The 22,683-nt window shown below is 53.5% G+C and overlaps 1 protein-coding gene across 1 annotated transcript; it reads left to right on the forward strand.

Annotated features, from left to right (window-relative positions):
* Positions 1 to 1,228: 1,228 nt before the first annotated feature.
* LOC132236177 (olfactory receptor 10AC1-like) lies at positions 1,229 to 2,200 on the forward strand. The gene has a single exon (XM_059699552.1). It carries the CDS (start codon positions 1,229 to 1,231, stop codon positions 2,198 to 2,200), a length of 972 nt encoding a protein of 323 aa, XP_059555535.1.
* Positions 2,201 to 22,683: the final 20,483 nt, after the last annotated feature.

Consider the following 22,683-nt stretch of genomic DNA (forward strand, 5'->3'; position numbering starts at 1 on the left):
GGGGCTGTGCTGAGGGCTTTGGACTTAACCCTGGAGGGAGGCTCGGACCCGGTACCTGTCATTGTGCAGGGCCTTCCAGCTGGTGCAGCGATTGGAAGGAAGCAGGGGCCGGCACCTGCTGTGATTACGAAGAGGAGAGTCAGGAGAAGAGAGGGGACCCTCTGAGGCCTGGGGTGTTTGTGACGGGATGGGGTCCCCGGTGGCCCTGGGCCAGCGCCAGCGCAGATGCAGGGGAGGGGCGGTGGGAAATGGCGTGTTCACTGAGGCAGGTTGAAAGGGAAGTGGGGTGGGCAGGGCGGGGCCCTCGGGGTCTGCAGCTGGAGGGGGGTCTTTAGATCCCGGGTCCATCAGCGGAGCTTCAGCCAAGGCGGCCACCCCGCCCTCGGTCGGGTCAGAAGGCTGCTCTGCATCCGGAGCGGGCGGCCGCCTTCCCTGGCCGGCTTTTTTCTGTGACTGAGGCGGAGAGAAAAGATGGCGCAGGATGGGTTTGTCCTGAATCTAGGGAGCGGAGGAAGTGGGAAATGTGAGACAGAAAACGGAGTCCAGGGCAGGAGAGGGGAGGGGAGGCGCACACGAGGTCTGGCAGCGCAGAGCTGGGAGGTGAGCCCCAGGAGCAGGGGCAGTGCAGGGGGCGGGGGGAGCACGTGTGTGTGTGTGTGTGTGTGTGTGCGTGTGTGTGCGCGCGCGCAGGGGTGGGGGTCGGGGAGGCGCGTGCGCCCAGCCTCCGCCCGGGGCTCCTAAGATGCTCAAGCCCCTGCTTCCCCGTGGCTCTGTCTGCAGGAGGGACGTCTCCATCCCGCAGCAGCGCTTGCCCGCTCAGCCGGGAGGCTGTCCCATAGACACCGGAATCCCCTCCGTCGGCTCCCCGCAGGCACCAGCTCCATCTCCTCGCTGTGGGCTGGGCCGCCTGGCCCCGTGGGTGCAGACACCGCGGGGTTAGAAGGCTGGAAGGGACAGGAGTGGGGGGCGCTGAGAAGGCACCTGGGCGCGGGCAGGTGCACGGTCAGGGGAGGCGGAGGGAGCGCGGGCCGCAGCCCCGCACAGCTGACTGCGGAGGGCGGAGGACGGGGCTGTGGGAAAGGGGTGGAAAGTACTGGACAGCAGAGAAGGCCGAGTCCTGCGGGCGGGGCGGGTGTGAGCAGTAAGGGTGGCCCCGGAGGGCTGTGTTTCCTGGGAGGGGCCCCCGCGCCTGTCCTCTCCAGCCCGCACACCCGCCCCCCATCCCTCCATGCGCCCCTGGGCCAACGGGACCGCCCCCCGGGAGTTTGTGATCCTGGGTTTCTCGGGGTGGCCCCCGTGGCTGCGGGCGCTGCTCTTTGCTCTGCTCCTGCCGCTCTACCTGGCCACGCTGGCGGGTAACCTGCTGATCCTGGGCCTGGCGGCCGCCGACCGCGCCCTGCGCTCGCCCATGTACTTCTTCCTGGGGGCGCTGTCGGCCGTGGAGGCGGCCTACTCGCTGGTGCTGACGCCGCGCATGCTGGCCGGCTTCCTGCTGCCGTCCGGCGGCCAGGCCGTGGCGCCCTCCACCTGCGCCGCGCAGATGGGCCTGTTCGTGGCGCTGGGCGGCTCCGAGTGCCTGCTGCTGGCCGCCATGGCCCTGGACCGCTACCTGGCCATCTGCCGCCCCCTCGACTACCCTCGGCTCATGACCTCGGGGCTCTGCTGGGGCCTCCTGGCCTCCTGCTGCGCGGGAGGCTCCGTCCTGGCCCTGGGCCTCACCACGGCCATCTTCCGGCTGCCCTTCTGCCGCGGCGGCGTGGTCAACCACGTGTTCTGCGACCTGCCGGCCGTGCTGGTGCTGGCCTGCGGGGACCGCGAGCTCCAGGAGCGCGTCCTGCTGGCCGCCTGCCTGCTGCTGCTCGTGCTGCCGCTCGCCCTGATCCTGCTGTCCTACACGCGGGTGCTGGTCGTCATCCTGGGCGTGGGGGGCGCCGCGGGCCGCCGCCGGGCCTTCCACACGGTGGGCTCGCACCTCACCGTGGCCGTGCTGCACTACGGCTGCGCCACCGCCATGTACGCCAGGCCCCTGCGCAGCCGCTCCCTGGACGAGGACAAGCTGGTGTCCCTCGTCTACATCAACCTCACGCCGCTGCTCTACCCGGCCATCTACACGCTGCGGAACCGGGACGTGCGGGGCGCCCTGCAGCGGGTGGTCCGCCACGGGCCGCCAGGGGCCGGCCACCAGGCCGATGGCACCTAACGCCCCGACTCGCCCTCCCTGATGGAGCCACCCCTGGCTCCCAGGGCCGGCGGGACGGAACCCGAGCAGCTTCCATTGGGGGTTTGCGGGGTGCTGCCGGCAGCGGGAGGACTTTCCCTGCGATGTGGGTGTGAGCAGCATCCCCGTCTGCACCCACTAGGTGGCAGTGGCGCGCACCACACCCAAGCCGGGACCCTCACCGCTCACCCGGCATTGCCGCCGTCCTAGGGTGGAGGGGGGGCGGGGGTCCAAACTCCCGGCGCAAGGAGCGTCTTTTGAAGAGAAATGAGCGCTCATGCAGGGGTTTGCGGCAGCGTATTTCTAACAGACAAGCCTGCAAACCATCCAGCTGCTCCTGAGGGTGAGAGACTCCAACACGCCTGGCAGAGGCCACGGGGACGCTACACAGCAATGAAAAGGCGACCTGCCGCCCTGACCGGTTCGGCTCAGTGGGTAGAGCGTCGGCCTGCGGGCTGAAGGGTCCTGGGTTCGATTCCGGTGAAGGGAATGTACCTTGGTTGTGGGCACATCCCCAGGACGGGGTGTGCAGGAGGCAGCTGATCGATGTTTCTCTCTCATTGATGTTTCAAACTCTATCTCTCTCCCTTCCTCTCTGTAAAAAATGATAAAGTATATTTTTAAAAAAGGCGACCTGCCATTACCAGCGAAAAGGCGGCACAGCAGCGACACGATACTGAGTGAGAAGTAAGACAAAGACTACACCTGTGTGTCCCGTTTAAATAAAGGCCGGCGACAAACTAACCTACGGCGCTTGGTGTCAACAGTGGTTCCCTTGCGGCTGGACTTGCGGGCGGCCACCTTCCTCTCCAGGGCGGCCGCCTCTCTAGCCTCAGGGTCGGCCTCGCTGAGCAGGGCGGCGGGTCGCCGCTGTGGCCCCCGGGCCCGAGGCAGCCGGGGAGCAGGCTGAGCAGCGCCCAGGCTGCGGGGCTTCGATTCACCTGCTGGGCGCTTACCGTGGCGCGGGCCCCGGGAGCTGAGGCTGTCTGCATCGGCCGTCAGACGTGGTGCCATCCTGCGCCAGGAGTGGGGCCCAGAGCACCTCCTGGGTCCGGTACGAGGTGCGACAGCAGCAAGGTGTGCGGCCCAGAGGGACGGGCCGGGACACTCGCCTCGCGCGGAGCCGGAGCCGTGCGATCCCAGAGAGGGCGGCCCCTCCCGTCGGGTTAGGACTGGGAGTCCCGCGCCGCCCGCAAGCGCAGCAGCCCCTCCTACCTGCCCCTAAGGCAGTGGCTCTCACCCTTGGCGGCGCATTAGAATCACCCGGGAATCTTCTTAAAATCCTGATTTCCGGGCCTCATTGAGTTTCCCATGTGCCGCCAAGGGTGAGGACCACGGCTCTAAGGGCACTGCCTGGCACCTCCCCCGTAACCCGCACCCGGGCAGGGTTGCCATCCTGTGTCCTGGCCGTTACCTAACCCGACGGGACCGTGTGAAAACCGAGGCCAGTTCCCCTAACAGCCGGCAGCTGGGCGCGTGCTGGCGGCGGTAACACACCCTCTACACCCGCGGGGAATGCGCCCGGGGGCGGGGGGGGGGGTCACCCACAAGGTAACAGTGCCCCGAGGCCCAGGGCGGCCCTGGAGCTTCGTTGGGAGCCGGCGCTTTGCGGTGGGAAGGCGGGCAGCGGGCCGGGGACCCCGGTGGCCCTGTCCACCCGGGAGCCAGCGGCCGGCCGTTTGCAGAGGGAAGGCTTTCCCCGCACCGGTTGCTAATGAACACACGTGGTGCGGGGGTGGGGGGGCGGGGAGCCGCGGGAGAAACGGAAACCGGGCTCCTCCCTCACCCGCCGGAGGAGTAGACCACGCGCGGGAGCGGCCACGCGGAGGTCCCGGCAAACGCCCCCGAGAGAGGTAGGCCGGGCACGAGCCTCTCCTAGGGCCCTGCGGGAGCACTTTGGGGTTCCCGGGCTGGGGCGGGCCTGCTCAGTTCAAAACCAACGAGCCTGGTCTTGGTAAGCTGCTGGGGGTCCCCCCTAAGGGGGCGCAGGGCACGCGGCGCTGGCGGCAGGGAGACTGGGTCACGAGGGCTGGGACCCGACCAGCCACTGCCCTCTGCGGGGACTCTGCGGGGACTGGCGTCTCGGGGCCTGCCAGCCGCGGGGCGAGGCCACGCATCCGAGACAGTGAGTTTAGGGAATAACTCCGCTCACTCTGCACAGACCTACCCTTAGCTGTGAGTTTCCTTGCGTTTGCCCAGCAGGCGCACCCTGTGCTGCCCACACCTGACTCCCGTCCCGTCTGAGCCATCATCTGTCTGAGTATTTGCTTTTCTTCCATGTTCTCTGCCTTGCCTGTGTCTCCCGTTGGTTCCCATTCCCATCTCGCTCTACGGCAGCGGTTCTCAACCTTGGCTGCGCATGAGAATCACCTGGGAATCACTTTTATTTTTTATTTTTTATTTATTTATTTTTTTAAATATATTTTATTGATTTTTCACAGAGAGGAAGGGAGAGAGATAGAGAGAGCCAGAAACATCGATGAGAGAGAAACATCGATCAGCCGCCTCCCGCACATCCCCGACCAGGAACGTGCCCGCAACCCAGGCACACGCCCCCGACCGGAATCGAACCCGAGACCCCCCAGTCCGCAGGCCGACGCTCTATCCACTGAGCCAAACCGGTCTCGGCGGGAATCACTTTTAAATGCTGATTTCTGGGCCTCGTCCTCCGGAAATTCTGTTTCTTTGTTACTAATGCTGTGGCCCCACCCCATAACAAAGACACAGAATTTCCAGAGGATGAGGCCCAGAAATCAGGATTTTAAAAAGATTCCCAGGTGATTCTCATGTGCAGCCAAGGTTGAGAACCGCTGCTCTACCGAGTTGCTAGCTCTGTCTTCCTGTTTGCTTTCTCTTCAGCTGAGTCTGATCTACCGTTTGACACGTTCTCGCCCAGTATTTTAATGTTGAGTTTTAAATTTCAATGACTATATTTTTCACTTCTGTATGCTGCGTTTCATTCCCAGATAAGCCAATTATGTTTCTTTGTACATTGCTTTCATATGGTTTTTGTTTTTAATTCTTTCTTTTTTTTTTAATTCTTTCTTTTTGTAAAAAAAATATTTTTAAACAGCTTTTTCTTGTTTATTTATTTATTTAAATTTATTTCAGAGAGGAGGGAAGAGGGAGAGAGAGATAGAAACATCAATGATGAGAGAGAATCATTGATGGGCTGCCTGCTGCATGACCTCTCCGGGGATCAAGCCCACAACCCAGGCATGTGCCCTTGGCCGGAATCAAACCTTCAGTCTGCAGGCCAATGCTCTATCCACTGGGAAATACTGGCTAGGGCTAAAAAATATTTTTCTTGACTTTTTACAGAGAGGGAGGGAGAGGAATAGAGAGTTAGAAACATCGATCGAGACCTTGACTGGAACCAGGGACCCTTCAGTCCAGCCGGTGCTCTATCCACTGAGCCAAACCAGTTAGGGCTGTTTTTAATTCTTTCTAAAGATAGTCATTTTAATAAAATTTCCGGTTTTTCTATTACCTAAAATACTTGGCGTTCTTATTTTGTTAAAGTGTCTGTTGACTTTCCTGGTGGCTTGGTCCCTCATGTTTTGTAATTTTGCATTACCAACTCATTTGGGGTTTGTATTTAAGAATCCTGACAAACATGGGCTGAATGTGTCTTCCTCCAAAAATATTTTGTTTGCTTCTGTAAATTGTTTTTTAAAGCCCAGGACAAACTTGTGTCAATTGTTCAGTTTTTTAACTGGGACATGAAGAGGCAAATTGGAGATTCTCACTCATGTGAGTTGCTGGTCAAGGCTTACGAATCAGCAAGTTAATAAACTCTTTCCCACCAGAATCCAAGGGGAGACAGGCAAGCTTCCTGTGAAAATGGGCAGATTGCCTCTAATCTGCCCTCCCTCCCTTATATGCATGGATTTTTGAAATTTCTGAATTTGAGTTATTTCAGTGCCAATTCTCCATCTTGTGTGTCCAAGGCTGTGGTTCACATCCTCCGTTAGTTTAACACCCAAGTTTTTTGGGTAAACAAAATTAAACCCACAGGCAGCTGCAGCATCAACTCACAAACTTAATTGTGGCTTTCAGTTCCCTCTTCCTAGCTGGCACCTGGAACTTCACTTATTTCCTTGTAAGCTGGATTATGCCTGGGAAAGAAAGTTATCTGGTATTGTTCGCTAGAGGCCCGGTGCATGGATTCGTGCACCAGTGGGGTCCCTTGGACTGGCCCGCAATCTGGGACCCCTCGGGGGATGTTGGACTGCTGGTTTCGATCCCATCCCCACAGGCCAGGCCTAGGGACCTCACCGGTGCATGAATCTGTGCACTGAGCTTCTAGTGTGCATATACAATCCTTGGTTAATCTCTTCCCACCCTCCCTGTCCCCCCTTCCCTCTGAGATTCATTAGTCTGTTCCATGTTTCCATGCCTGGGCATTGAGTGTCTGCCCCCTGGTGGTCTGTGCGCGTCATAGCTACAGGTTGAATGGTGGAGTGGTCACTTAGGCTTTTATATATATAGACTAGAGGCCTGGTGCACAAAATCGTGCACAGGTGGGGTCCCTAGGGCTGGCTGGTGATCAGGGCCAATCAGGTCCCCTGCCTTCTGCCTCCGTACCTCCTCCCTCCCTCACCACCCAGGCACTGCCACCATGCAGTTCCCCACCTCCCTGCCTCCTCCTTCCCCTGGCCACCCATGTCTGCCGCCAGCACCCCTGGCTCCCTGACCCAGCCCAGGGCCTGGCCCCAATCAGGTGATTGGGACCAGCCAGCCAGGAGGGAGGGATGGGGGGAGGGACCCGGGAGATTGGCCTACCACCCTAAGGAGGGAGCCAGCCCTTGGTCCCCTGGGAAAGGGGCCGTGTCTGCCGCCACCCACCCCCAGTTCCAAGTCCCAGCCCAGGGGCCCGGCCCCAATCAGGTGATCGGGGCATGCTGGCCAGGGGGAGGGGCCGGGAGGTTGGCTGGCAGGCCCCATCGGCGATTGGGGCCTGCGGGCTGAGGGCAGCTCCTGCGCTGAGCGTCTTCCCCCTGGTGGTCAGTGTGCATCATAGCAACCAGTCGTTTGGTTGTTCCGTCGTAATGGTTGCCTAGGCTTTTATATAAGCAGATTGTTTCTAGTGGCCTCCAGTCAAATAGTTTTCACGTTAGGCAGTCCACCAGCTTGCCAGAGAAAGGAATCCTAAGCTTATACATTTTACACAAACAAAAGTTACAAACTAGCCGAAACCGGTTTGGCTCAGTGGATAGAGCGTCGGCTTGCGGACTGAAAGGTCCCAGGTTCGATTCCGGTCAAGGGCATGTACCTGGGTTGCGGGCACATCCCCAGTAGGAGATGTGCAGGAGGCAGCTGATCGATGTTTCTCTCTCTCATTGATGTTTCTAACTCTCTCTATCTCTCTCCCTTCCTCTCTGTAAAAAAATCAATAAAATAAAATAAAAATTAAAAAAAGATATTAAAAAAAAAAGTTACAAACTAGTTGATTGAGCGATGTCAGATGTCATGAAAGTGTTGGTTTCCAGATCCAGGGGGTTCTGTAATACTTGCCAGTAAACAAACAAACAAAAAACCCCAAAGGGTATGTGTGTGTGGCCATCTGGTTTAATAATAAATTCAGGGTTTTCCCATTAAAATGTATAATGTTCCAAAGACAAATAGGATTTAGTGTGGAAAGACTTGACAGATATCATTCTAGATATTATGGTGTATATGTCTACAAGGTCGCCGTTATGTTCAATGACCAATGTAGTTTGTAAATAAATAAAATTATTATTATTTTTTTTTGTAGCTCCACAGGCACAGAACCCTTGTATACCCATGGGATTGCCCTGGTACCTGTTAGATCTGTTGCTTAATGGTTTAATTTATTCACATACGTCAAAGCTCAATAGTCACAGTTAATGTAGCTACAGATGCACGTTGTAATTAAGTATGTTCTATATAAACTAGGAGCCTGGTGCACGAATTTGTGCACAGCCAGGGGGAGGGGCCACAGGCGGTTGGCTGGCCAGCCCTGCCCCCTGGTTGAACTCCTGGTGGAGGGGACAATTTGCATATTAGCCTTTTATTATAGGGTATATGACTCTCTAGAGCGTCATCACCATCCTGGCATTCATTTTAAGAGCACAGGCTTGCCCTGGCTGGTTTGGCTCAGTGGATAGAGTGTTGGCCTAGGGACTGGAGGGTCCCAGGTTCAATTCCGGTCAGGGGCATGTGCCTTGGTTGCAGACACATCCCCAGTGGGGGGTGTACAGGAGGCGGCTGATTGGTGTTTCTTTCTCATCAATGTTTCTAGCTCTCTGTCCCTCTCCCTCCCACTCTGTAAAAAATCAGTAAAATATATTTTTTTAAAAAAGAGCACAGGCTTTTCCCAGTTCTCTAAAGTGGCACCTGTCACCTCGGGGTGAATCTCTGCGCACAGTGACATGGGCTTCTAGCTGGAGGGTTTCCCACCTGCAGCATGTCCACAGCTGTGTTGAGACTTCTTTTTTATATATATATATTTTTTTAATTGATTTTTTTACAGAGAGGAAGGGAGAGAGAGAGATAGTTAGAAACATCGATGAGAGAAAAACATTGATCAGCTACCTCCCGCACATCCCTACTGGGGATGAGCCCACAACCCAGGTACATGCCCTTGACCGGAATCGAACCTGGGACCTTTCAGTCCGCAGGCTGACACTCTATCCACTGAGCCAAACCGGTTTCAGCTGTGTTGAGACTTCTTGATAAAACCTCCTCACGCCACCTGTCCAGTTTCTCCCCGGTATGGATTCTGTGATGTCCGATGAGGTTTGCCTTCTAGGAGAGGGGATCCCCACAGTCTGAGCATCCACAGGGCGTCTTTCCTGCTAAGGTTGTTCGCCACAGCTTGTCAAGTGACTTTTTTTTTTTAATATATTTTATTGATTTTTTACAGAGAGGAAGGGAGAGAGATAGAGAGTTAGAAACATCGATGAGAGAGAAACATCGATCAGCTGCCTCCAGCACATCTCCTACTGGGGATATGCCCGCAACCCAGGTACATGCCCTTGACCGGAATCGAACCTGGGACCTTTCAGTTCGCAGGCTGATGCTCTATCCACTGAGCCAAACCGGTTTCGGCAAGTGACTTTTCTTAGGAACTGTCCTGGCTTAGGACGTGGGCCTGGCCTGGCTCTGCCACTTACCAATCAGGGGACGAGACCTGGTGCCTCTCCTAAGCCCTCCTCCTCCTTCCCTCCTCCTCCCCGGGAACAGACAAGAAGGTCCAGGAGCAAACTTACTGTGGCCGAAGCAGCAGCTGGACCCCACCCCCTCCCTCCTGCCCAGGCACCAGGTGCCTTCCTACGGGGACGGGGCTCACTGGCGCTGGACCCACAAGCAGTCTGCGGAGACACTACCAGTAAAAGGTTAGGATTATGGAGACGCCACAAGGAGTCCTGGGGGTGTGTTTTAAAAAACAGAGACTACCTAAGTGCTGACAAATAAACGCCTGCTTGGTGAGTTATGATACAGGTAAAGCATGCCAAGCTCTGCATCGACTTAAAATAGAGAAGAAATAGCTGACGTGGAAAGACCTTCCAGCAATGTCAGAGACTAGAAAAAGCAGGTGTGCGCTCACAGGTGAGGAACAGGTGGGGGGACGGAGTTTCCCAGGTGCCTGAGAGTTTCAGCCAAACCCCAAGCAACCCAAATTCTGAGGAGCAGCTGCTAGACACGCCCCAGCAGACCTCTCCTTTGGGAGGGAAGCGGTTGGAGCGCCATCTACTGGAGGAGAGTTGGATGGGTGGTTCTCCCCTCACCAGCCGAGAGCGGCGGGTGCAAGAGAACTGTGTTTGGAGACTGGATGGAGCCGAGAAAGTGGGGTGACCGCACCCCAGGCCGATGTGTGTCCAGCTGCAGACACTCAGGCGCACAGTTCACAGGAGGAAAACACGAGACAGCGCCTGTGACAGTTCAGGGCGCGGGGAACCCAGAGCAGGTGCCAGCTGCCCAACTGAGGAACTTGGAGGTTAGAGGCTGGCCAAGGCCCCCCCACGTCGGCCAGGTGAGGAGGGGGGCAGGAGCGAGAGCACCCGCAGTGTCCGCATTTCCTGGAACGGGGATGTGGGGGAGGCGAGTGGGCTTGATTTCATTGCAGGACACTGACCATGCAGGCTGCCTGCTGGGTGAGGAATGCCGCCCTGAGAGGGGAACCATTGGGCCAGGAGCCAGGGTTCCACACAGAAGTCTGCTGGGGAGCCCCTGCTGGTGTCGCAGGCTGTGCACCCCACAAAGAGCCATCATGTGGCCTCTGCACAGTGGAGGGCAGCAGCGTGAGGCAGGGTGAGCTACAAATAGCACCAAACAAGGAATAATTTGTGCTGCTTCCGCTATAGTCATGCACCGTAGCCACCTTCTGTCAATGATGGGCCGCATGTGCAGTGTGGTGCCCTCAGGTTACAGTGGAGCTGAGAATATCACCTAATGAGATCGTAGCCCCCATCGCATCAGAGCTAACACATGACTCACGGGTCTGTGGTGATGTTGGTGTGAACAAACCCGCACTACCAGTCGTGCACAAGTGTAGCCCATACAGACATGTACAGTACATACGTGATCATGACAATAAACCACCATGTTACTGGTTTATGTATTTATTACATACTAGAGGCCCGGTGCACAAAAATTTGTGCACTTGGGGGGGAAGTGAGGGGTTCCTCAGCCCGGCCTGTGCCCTCTCGCAGTCTGGGACCCCTCGGGAGATAACGACCTGCTGGCTTAGGCTTGCTCCTGGGTGGCAGAGGGCAGGCCCAATCCCTAGGTGCAGCCCCTGGTCGGGCTCAGAGCAGGGCTGATTAGGGAGTTGGGGTGCAGCCCCATCATGCACAGAGCAGGGCAGATTGGGAGGTTGTGATGCCACCCTCAGTCACGCTCAGGGTAGGGCCGATTGGGGGGTTGGGGCACCGTCCCCTGTCACACTCAAGGCAGGGTTGATGGGGAGGTTGTGGCGCCACCCCCTGTCATGCACAGAGCAGGGCCAATCGGGGTTGGGGCGCTGCGCCTGTCACACACAGAGCAGGGCCGATCAGGGGGTTGGGGCGCCGCCACTCTCACACTCAGGGCAGGGCCGATGGGGAGGTTATGGCTCTACCCCGTCACACACAGAGCAGGGCTGGGGGGGGGGGTTGGGGAGCTCCCCCCTATCAGGCACAGAGCAGGGCTGCTCAGGGTGTTGGGGCCCCACCCCCTGTCACACACAGAGCCGCAGGGCGATCAGGGGGTTTGGGCGCTGCCCCCTGTCACGCTGATCCCGGTGCTGGGAGGCATATTACCCTTTTACTATATAGGGTAGAGGCCTGGTGCATGGGTGGGGCCGGCTGGTTGGCCCTGAAGGGTGCCCTGGATCAGGGTGGGGGTCCCCACTGGGGTGCCTGGCCAGTCTGGGTGAGGGGCTGAGGGCTGTTTTCAGGCTGGGAGTGACTGAAGTTCCCAACCGCTCCTTTTTTTCTTTTTTTTTTTTTATTCTGGGCCAGCTTTACCTTGAGGCTTGGCTCCAGCTCTTAGGCCTCCCTCCGGTGCTGAAAGTAGGTTCCTGGCCTTTGCTTACAATGTTGCGAATCTGCTGGCTGAAGTCCGGAGGTATTTGTTACAATGTTTCTTAAACTGCCTGCTCAGAGGCCTGCAGCCGCAGCCGGGGAACATTGGTTTCCTCCAACCATGATCCTCCGTCACTGAGGCAAGCAAGCCTCATGTTAGTTTCAAGCTGCCTGGCTACCGGAGGCCATCTTGGCTGACAGTTAATTTGCATATCTCACTGATTAGCCAATGAAAAGGGTAGTGGTCGTACGCCAATTACCATGTTTCTCTTTTATTAGTATAGATACTTTTAATTTTATTTTACAATGCAGTTTTTCTGCTTATAAAAAAAGTTTGCACTCTAGTTCAGTGATGGCGAACCTATGATACTCATTTTTTTTATTGATTTTTCTTTGTTAAATGGCATTTAAATATGTAAAATAAATATCAAAAATATGTCTTTGTTTCACTATGGTTGCAAATATCAAAAAATTTCTATATGTGACACGGCATCAGAATTAAGTCAGGGTTTTTCAAAATGCTGACACACTGAGCTCAAAAGGTTCGCCATCACTGCTCTAGCTGGTTTGGCTCAGTGGATAGACCATCTGCCCATGGATTGAAGGGTCCCAAATTCGATTCTGGTCAAGGGCATGTACCTCCTGCCCTTCCGGTTTCACATACAGCGACAGCCCCGCAGAAGTCTCTTCTCGCCTGCACACAATGTCTGGAATTTGTTAAATAAAAATACAAGACATACAAAAGCTGGAAAGAACAACCCACTGCAGAAAGACAACGCAAGGGCCAGGAGCCAGCACAACTTTAGGTCTGTGTCTATGGCGCAAATGCACGGAAAACAAACACGGAGGCAGGGAGGAGAAACGGACAAAGCGGCTGCCACAGGGAAAAGATTCTAGTGGACATTTTTAGAAATGACTACCGAGGCTACACAAGAAAAATAGTAAGGATGGTTCACAGTTGGATAACTTAGGAGCTGATTTATTGAATCAGACAGAAGAATGTACAGTGGGGCCTTGACTTACGAGTTTAATTCGATCCGAGACCGAGCTCGTTAAGGAGCTCGTTAACTCAAATTACTCTATCAACCCAATGCAAAAAATCGGCTGAGAGACAGCTGGTATCTCAAAAAACTCGTTAGTCGGGACACTCATAAGTCAAGGCCCTACTGTACTTGATAATGAGAAAATATACATTCTTTTTTAGCACATTTGGGATAGTTTGATACAAATTGACAAGCTATGCCCTAGCCAGTTTGGCTCAGTGGATAGAGCGTCGGCCTGGGTACTGAAGGGTCCCAGGTTTGATTCCGGTCAGGGCACATGCCCGGGTTGTGGGCTCCATCCCCAGTAGGGGGTGTGCAGGAGGCAGCCGATCAGTGATTCTCTCTCATCATTGATGTTTCTCTCTCCCTCTCCATTGCTGTCTGAACTCAATAAAAAAAAACACTTTTAAAAAATTGATAGGCTAAGAAATAAACCTCAGCAAATATTTTTAAAAATCAGTATTGCATAGCCCTGACCGGTTTGGCTCAGTGGATAGAGCGTTGGCCTTGGGACTGAAGGGTCCCAGGTTCAATTCCGGTCAAGGGCATGTACCTGGGTTGCGGGCACATCGCCAGTAGGAGGCGTGCAGGAGGCAGCTGATTGATACTTCTCTCTCATTGATATTTCAAACTCTCTATCCCTCTCCCTTCCTCTCTAAATAAAACTGAACATTAATGACCTTCAGCTCAGAAGACGGGAGCAGAAAAAAGGAGTAAAACCTGCAAGTGGAAACGAAAAGAAACAAGGAGCCGCGGAGGTTTGGGAGCCCGTTCTGTTTACCTGACCCACCCCCAGGGGGCCCCAGCCAAGGAGGGGACCCTGTGCTTCCCGGGACCCTGACACACTCAACAGGTCCGTGGAAGGAAGACAGGCACTGTGGATCCCCGAGATAACCATCATTCCACAGCCCTCGGACTCAGAGCCTCCCGTTGGCTGCGATGTGGGTCCAGGGCAGGGAGGGGGGGTCGAAGAGAAGGGGGCCTTTCCCCGTCCAGGAGCCGGGCCGCCTGAGCCGCATTCAGGGACCTGGGTGCGCAGAGAAGCTCAGGGTCCAGGGACAGAAACAAAGCCACCATCGGGAAAGCGGGGTGCCCGTTCGCGGGAGAGCTGGCCCCCAGCTGACCCAGCCAGGCTGTCACTGGGCCCCTGCGGATGGCGAACTCGGATGTGGCCGCGCTGCGGGAGGACAGAGATGCAGTGAGACCTGCCTGCAGCACCCTCCCCGAGCCAGACAGGAACCCCGACCCTCTGCAGAAGACGGCGGGGCAGCCGCCCACCGACCCGCATGGATCACCCTTCCCAGCGTGGAGTCCGCCACGCGTGTCCGCTCTACAGCCTGGCGCGGAGGGAACCTCCAATCGGAGGTGCAACGGTGGCGCCCGAACCCACCAGGTCCCCGGTGTTGGCCACCCGAGACCAGCCTGGGGTCCGGCAGTGCGCCGACCACACCGGAGACCCCGCAACAGTGCGTAGCTACCCCTGGTCTTGGGGAGTGGGGACTACAACTCCCAGGAGCCTCCGCGGCGAGGCGGCTTCCGGTAAGCCCTGAGGCACTTCCTGCCACAGTGGCGGCGGGTGTGAAGGCAGGCGTGGTGGTGGGTGTGGCGCCCTGGGCTGGCCCGAGAGGAATACGGTCTGGCCCGGGGGGGGGGGGGGGGGGCGGTGGGCTGTCCGTGTGCGCACCCTTTCTTACGTGGCTGGCGGCTTCCCCTCAGATCTGATCTGTCCCCAGCCCTGCCCCCTCTGGGGGGCGGCTGATGGCTGCCCCAGCTTTCCAAGGCCGACATGGCTGCAGGCCTCGTCCCAGAAAGCCTGTTAGGTGAGGGGACTTCATTTACGCCTGCTCTTCGGTCCGCGTGCCCCTCCCGAAATAGGCAAGGTGATCCCGTTCCCAGGTGAAGAATCAGGCAGCCTTTCTCCGTGTGTTCACTCTGAAGGAACCCCTGCCGTCATTCTCAGGCCTCAGGGAACCCCTGCCGAAACGTCATGCTCATGGCAGAATACGGCAATCCGGAAGCTATACCCCTGAGATACAGCGGCCAGACCGCGTATAGAAACAGGGTTCTGACCTGCCTGGCCGCACGTCAAGGGGTGGGAGTGGAGGGTGGGGGAGAAACCAACCCCTTATCTTCAGTAAACAGCCCAGGAAGCCAGATTGCTATCTCTAAAACATTCCGGGAAGCTAAACAGTAACTTCTGTAACAGCTGGCCCCAAAGGACCCGGGCTTGATCAATAACTGACAGCTTCCCTAATTTTTGTCCCCACTTTGAAGTTAGGATCAACCAGGAAATGTCAAGTATGCACCCCTCACCAATCCCATAGGACGCCCCACTTCTGCTAAGCTGCCTCCAGCTTCCCCAGCCAACAGCCCCCCGTGAGAGCCCGCCCGCAGCCTTGCCTTTTGCAGGCTGTAAAGCTGCCCCTCCCTCTGCCTGACTGACCCCTTTGCTCTATGGCGAGCTCTGAATTAATGCCTTTGGCCTGTTCTGTTTCGGTTGGTCTTCCTGTATTTTCAAAGATATTAATTGTCAGTATTTTTCTGCAGATTCTGTTTATTTTGGTTAGCTACTCTTCTGTGTGGTTTTCCCCTCACTTGCCGTTAAAAGCTTATTATCAATATTCACGAAGAAAGTGAAGGTAAAAAGAAAAATTGCGACTTTAAAATGATGCTTTTTTTATATGCTTATACCATTTATGCTGTTAAAGTTACTAAAACCCAAACTTTGAGATATCCTCTATTAAATAATAGTGTCAATAAATTGGACTTTTAACTTTACAATGTTGCTGGAAAATTGCCTGTAGAGTTTGAATTGCCAAGTATGTTATTGGTCTAAAATACATATTTTTATATCCTCACTGGAGGATATGTTTATTGATTTGAGAGAGAGAGGAAGGAAAGAGAGTGAGAAACATCGATGTGAGAGAGAAACATCCATCAGTTGCCTCCCCTAAGCACTGAGACGGGATCAAACCCACAACCTAGGTATGTGCCTTGACTGGAATGGAACCCACAGCCTTTTGGGTACAGGATGATGCTCCAACCCACTGAACCACCCGGCCAGAGCATAATATTCTTAATGACATGTATGATCTGAGAAACAGAAAGGTTAGGGGCCATAAATGTCATATGTGATTTAAAAATGATTAAATCAATTTTATTTAGCTATCAATATGTTCAAAAAGTAAGTTGCATATCAGTACTTAGCATTAGTATTGGAAACAGCCGATAAGATTCAGTTCATGCTTTTTTTAGGAGGGAAAAGGGTAATATTTTTTTGTAACATTGAATTGCTTTTCCTTTTTTTAAATTTAAATATATTGCCCTAACCAGTTTGGCTCAGTGGATAGAGTATTGGCCTGTGGACTGAAGGGTCCCAGGTTCGATTCCGGTCAGGGACATGTACCTTGGTTGCGGGCACATCCCCAGTGGGGGGTGTGCAAGAGGCAGCTGATCGATGTTTCTCTCTCATTGATGTTTCTGACTCTCTATCTCTCCCTTTCTCTCTGTAAAAAATCAATAAAGTATATTTAAACAAACAAACAAAAATCAATAAAATATATTTTTTTTAAAATTAAATATATTTTTATTCATTTCAGAGAGAAAGGGAGGAGAGAGAGAGAGAGAAACATCAATGATGAGAGAGAATCATTGATTGGCTGCCTCCTGCATACCCTCTACTGGGGATTGAGCCCACAACCCGGATAGGCGCCCTTGACTGGAGTCGAACGTGGGACCCTCAGTCCGCAGGCCAATGCTCTATCCACTGAGCCAAACCAGTAAGGGCGCTTTTCCTTTTATTTCTACTTCCTGTATCAGATTTGAACATACTTAAGCATAACCTTAAAATACCTAAAATCCTAATAGAAAAAGGAAAGGCAAAAGGGAGATGAACAAATGAAAAGACAGGCCACATTCTTGGGTAAAAAGACACTTTCATGAAGATGTCTACTCTCCCTAGGGTAATTTATAAACTTAAAATGATCTCAATAAAAACACCGTGCATTTTCTTGTCCTGGAATTAAAAACAAGCTGATTATAATTTAGAAAATCAAATGAGAATAGCTAGATAATGCTTGAGATACAGCCATTTTCCAATATATCAGAACATACAGCATCCATCATTAACATGGCCCATTCATAGACGGAAGAAAATCCAGAAACTGAACCAATTGCAGGTGCAAAACAAGTAAGTACCCAGTACAGATGGCATTGCCAGCCAGTGAGCGGGAGAAAGGGCTCTTGACTATGTGAGGCGGGGATGCCTGGTGGGCCTCATGGAAATAGATAAAATGAAATCTATTCCTCAAACCGTGTACCGGATCATTTCAAATGAACCAGAGATTTAGGTGTAAAATAAAAAATGAAGCCATACAAGTATTAGACGAGAACTGGGGGGAAGTCCTCCATAACTGGGATGGTGAAAACTTCCGCATGACTTGAAATCCATACATGATAGTGGGCAACATTAATACATTTGACGGAATAAAAATGGAAACATTTACATAGCATAACAGCCCCTGACCAGAATAAAAAGACTAACGACTTACTGTGGAAAATAGGTGTGATGGATGTCACAGACAAAGGGTTACTATTTGTAATGTAGAAAATGCTCCTAAAGTTAGAGACAAGAATCCTATATAAGCATGCGCACCTGATTTGTTTCTTGATTGCCCCCCAAACAGAAGCACAGAGCCCCAGCGCAGACATCTTTGCCTTAAGCCCATGTTTTCCTGCCTCTGTCTCCTCGCCTTCAGAGCTCCCGCTCCCGGTCCAGCACACCTCCATGTGCTTGTCCCCTCACGGAGGCCCTGAGAGTCACTAACCCCAGGTCGCACCCAGGGGTGAGCCAGTGCTCAGTGGGTTAGAGACCAGGTGGGGACCAGAGCCCGCTTCCCTAACTCCTCCTCACTCTGCCCTCCTGCCACCAGTCCCTGTCCTGGGAAGGAGGAGGGCAGCCAAGTATGACAAGACAAGGGAGTGGGATGGGGATGCGACTGGGAGAAGGAGAGTGAGGCTGACATGATCATCCTCAGAGGCCACTAGAGCAAGGGTAGGCAATGTGCACGTGGCGCCAGGGCCGGACAGCACGTCCCGCCTCAAAACGCAGGCATCACACACTGTAGCGCAGGCCAGCCTGTCTCTTAAAAAAAAAAAAATTTGTATTGATTTCAGAGAGGAAGGGAGAAAGGAGAGAGAGACAGAAACATTAACGATGAGACAGAACCATTGATCAGCTGCCTCCTGCACGCCCCACACTGGGGATCGAGCCTGCAACCCGGGCATGTGCCCTGACTGGGAATGAAACTGTGACCTCCTGGTTCATAGGCCGATGCTCAACCACGGAGCCACGCCAGCCAGGCCCAACCTATCTCTCCATCACAGAAAATAAATTCTACAGCCACTCTAGGGCTGTTCTCCTATGGTCCCTGAGGCGGCCTTCTCCCTGTCTCATCTGAAATATTGCCTTTATTGAGATTAAATTTACATTTTATGTGAATGCACAGAGCTGGAGTGCAATGTGGTGAGTTTTGACAAATGCGTACACCCATGTAACTAACACCCAGTCAGGGTATGCAGTTGCCCATCATCCCAGAAACCCCCCTCGTGCTCCCTTTACCATCTCCAACCCCGCCTCGAACCACAGGTCTCCACTGTTCTGACCCCTTCTGGATGCAGCGCTCCAGCCCCTGGCTTCCTCAGCAGGCCTGTGGCTCCCTGCAGGCCCTCCAGCCACATCCTGCCAGGTCCCTGTGAAACGGCAGTCACTGACTCCGCCCGGAACCACCAGTTCCCACACCAGCCATGCTGCCGGCTGTCACCAGGAGGCCAGCCAGCAAGTGGAACTTTTCACTCCCTTCAAACCTCCCACGGAGCTGATGTCCCCTTCTCTCATTTTATCCCAGGGTTAACAGCTGTGACAAAGCAGGCCCTGATGGAGCGGGTGAAGATGCCTGTAATTACCTTAGCAACAGAGCACGCTGTGCATGGGAAGCATTTGATCCCATCCCCATAGCAACATCGAGTCACAGAATCGTGGTCACTTGGAGCCCAGTGGCCATAGTGCTCACTTCGTCCAGCCCGTTAGATTCAGACAGAAACGAAAACAAAAGACAAAAAGCACCACTTGCCGCTCCGATAGCCTTTGCCTCCTGGTCTTCGTTTGGATTGCTTAGAATGGCTGGATGGTGATTCAAATGGGACAAGCCTGGGAGTGTCCATTTCGGCGGCTGATTCTTGCTTGGGCTGATTTCAAATGTGAAGCTTTGTGCAGGCAAAGGGGGGATGTTTGACCGCTGGAGGCAGAGCAAGTCTGCAGAGAGGAACGTCCCCGGGAGGTGGGGCGTGGAGCTGTTTACAGCAGGGCACCCAGTAAGGATTGCACTTAGCCAAAAGCTATGGCCGCTCCCTGGTCATCGGGGCCCCCTTCTGCCAATGGACCAGCAGGCAAAGGAAGGAGTCGCTCATTGGAGGGGATAACAGACCCTGGTGATTGTCAGGAACAGGGCGGGGATGTATGTGGGGAGGAGGCAAGAGGATGCCCGGAGCTCCAGAGAGCCACTGAACTGTGTCTTAGAGCTTCCGGGCCTAGCGATAATGGGGAAGGTCAAGAACGAAGGTCTACCAAGGGCCTTGGGTAACCAGGGTTCACACGGCTCAGGGAGAAATGTCACCCTACCCAGCAATCAGAATAGACCGCATTCGTGCTGGCTGAAGAGGAGGGGGTGGGTGGAAGGAGGGAGCGGCCACACACGTCGATGGCAGCACATCTGTCTGAGTTGACCTTATCTTTATTATCTGTCTTCTTGTTGGTTTGGGTTTGCCTCTGGAGGTCAAGATTTAGACTTCTTTTGTTTCTTAATAACTGTGTTGAAACGACACCATTGTCATTAGGTACTTCTTTTGCAGTGAGTTGACATGAGCAGTTTTCCTTTCATTCTGTCCTGAATCGTGCTGGTTGCCTTGGCAGTTTCCATTTTGACTTATTCAGTAATATGCTACTTCATTTCAAACGTGGAATTTTTCAGCCTGCTTTCATTATTACTTTCAGATTGTATTGCTTTAAGGTGGGGTTGAGTATTTTAATTATTCTAGTTCTGCTCCACTAACATGTTATATATAATTTCATTATTCTGTAGTTGTTACCCTTGAGATTACAACATACATCATCGAGTCATTGTCATTTCATCTGTTCCCGGGACAATGCGGGAACGTGGGACCTCTCCAACTCCACTTCCCCAATAGAAGGCAGGAGAAGTGATGTTCTGAGAATTCCAAGCGAAGGCCCTCAGACGGGCCACTCCTGCTGCTTCTCTCTTAGAACGTTCGTTCTTGGGATGCTCCCTATGGAATCCAGCTTTGCTTTCTTTCTTTTTTAAAGAATCACAGCCCACATAGAAGGCTGTGGGGAGAAGAGCCAAGGCTCTCTGGTTCTCGGCTCCAGCTGAGCTGTCAGCCATCAGCCAGCACCAACTGGGAGCCAAGCAAGTGAGCATCTTAGCCACTCAGATCAGAGGATGCAGTCCCAGGTGACAGCATGAGGAGCAGAACCGCCCAGCTGAGCCCAGTCGGGCCACAGCGTTATGGGAGATAGTAAAATGCTTTGGTGCTTTAAATCACAATTTCAAAGCTTACTAGTTCCAATACACTGTTTTCTATGGAAATGGTCATTGGATTTTCTTCTTATGAGTGACATTATAAACCTTAGTAATCTATATATATAAAAGATTAATATGCAAAGTGTCCCCTTGGGAGTTTGATCACTCGCTATGACATGCGCTGACCATCAGGGGGCGGTGCAGAACGAAGGAAGGCCCTAATCGGCCCTGATCGCCAGCCAGGCCTAGAGACCCTACCAGTGCATGCATTTCATGCACCGGGCCTCTAGTTTTTAATAAATGTTTATTTTGAGAGACTAAGTTCTCCACTGTCAACCGAAACAGATAAAATTAAATGCAAATAAACTTAGAGCTGCAGAAGTATTTGGAAATGTGTTCAGTAAATTATTGCCATAAACATGTTGCAATAGTTAAGCAGGTCATACTTAATTTTACTCAACATATAGCTTTCAGTGCCTCATGCCTCAATGTCTCACCAATAACACATTCCCTATATGCATATCATCAAAGGCAATTGTAAATTTTACCGAGTTGCAGTTGTTCACATACCTCCTAATTCTTGAATTTCAAATCCAGGACTGGAGACCGTTTTCAATGATTTCGGTCCCCGAAGTTCTACGTGACCAGTGATAGTGATCGAGAAGGTTGTGGGACGGTAAGAGTCCCCTTGCCCCGGCTGCAGTGACTCAGTGGTTAGAGAGTACCGGCCCTTGCACCGAAGGGTTGCTCAGGTGAAGATTAACAAAAACTAATAAAATAAAAAAGGTTAGAGGAGTGGTTGGCAAACTGCGGCTCGCGAGCCACATGCGGCTCTTTGGCCCCTTGAGTGTGGCTCTTCCACAAAATACCGACTTCTGCGCATGGGCCACGAAGTTTCAATCGCACTGTACGTGCGCGCCCACACGTGGTATTTTGTGGAAGAGCCACACTCAAGGGGCCAAAGAGCCGCATGTGGCTCGTGAGCCGCAGTTTGCCTACCACTGGGTTAGAGCAATCCTTACCTGAAGCCAAAATGGAAAAATTCACACAGAGCAGGAAAACAGATCAGACATTATCAAGTGGGAAGGGGGAAAATATCCGGAAACCAGGGAAATGGTTGGGAGGGAAAGCGTTGCCTTGTGAGGGAGGCCACTGGATTTCATGGGGCGCTAGTAAAAGCTGAACTGCCGGCTCTCTGGGGGCGGAGAGCTCAGGTGTGTCGCTCCATTCTGTGGTGCAAACGCTCCCACCAAGGACTACTTCAAGCCACCAGTGTGACCTCACTGAACACGGAGTTGGGAAGCACTGCACACAGGGGGCTCTACCTGATCCAACACACAGCTGGCTTGCTGATTCACTGCCCTGTGTAAGAAGACTCCAGGTTTAGGGAGGGCAGACTAGATCTCTGGGGTTGAGAAGCAAATGGAGGTTGGGAAAGTGAGAGCAATGAGGAAGGTTATGTTTTTATGAAGATGTACTGCAAAGGGAGGGCCGAACAGGGAATAATAGCTAGAGTGGGATCCAGAACTGAAGGGTGTGTGTGTGTGTGTGTGTGTGTGTGTGTGTGTGTATGTGTGTATGTAAAGAGGGGAAATAGTTCAATGTATGAATATGTTGAGGGAAGAACCCAACGAGTGGGAAATTTTGAATATTCAGGAGACAGAGGGTAGGTGATGCAAGAAGGACCCTGTAGAAAAGAGAGGAGATGGAAACCAGAGGGAGGGTAAAGGAGTCAATCTCACTTAGGAAAAGAGCACGTTCTCCTCACGTGGAAGGGCAAGGAGAGATGGTGGGGATGCTCTGGAAATCTGGGTAGGCTTGAAGATGGAAATTGAGGGAATCTATGCAGGATATGCCAATATAGCCTTGCAACTGAGTTAGGTAACGTGATTCTCTTCAATGTAATGGCAGGTAAGATGGGAAGGCATGGACAGATGTGGAGGGCGGGAAAAGCTGCGCTGGGAAATGTGAAAGAGCTAACCAAGGAACAATAAGGTCTTTCAGAGTGACCCTGGGAGTCCTGCGGCGTGAGACACCATGAGTTGCGGTGGTCTCAACCCACACTGTGGTGGGAAATTTCTCTTTGGCCACCGGAGGAGCAGAGCAGTCCCAGGCTTTTCCCAGGGCTGGGTGTGTTCGGTCAGCAGATGAGCCATTCAGCCAGGGGCAGCTCCATAGCTCCAGAAAGCCTCTGGCGTGCTGAATGGTCAAGGAGACAGAGCCAGTACCCAGAATTCAGGGCCGGCTGTGGATCAGGGTGGAAAGGTTGAGGATGGATGAGGAAATTCACAGAG

Source organism: Myotis daubentonii, chromosome 5 (genome assembly GCF_963259705.1).
Source record: "Myotis daubentonii chromosome 5, mMyoDau2.1, whole genome shotgun sequence".
In the NCBI taxonomy this organism is placed as follows: Eukaryota; Metazoa; Chordata; class Mammalia; order Chiroptera; family Vespertilionidae; genus Myotis; species Myotis daubentonii.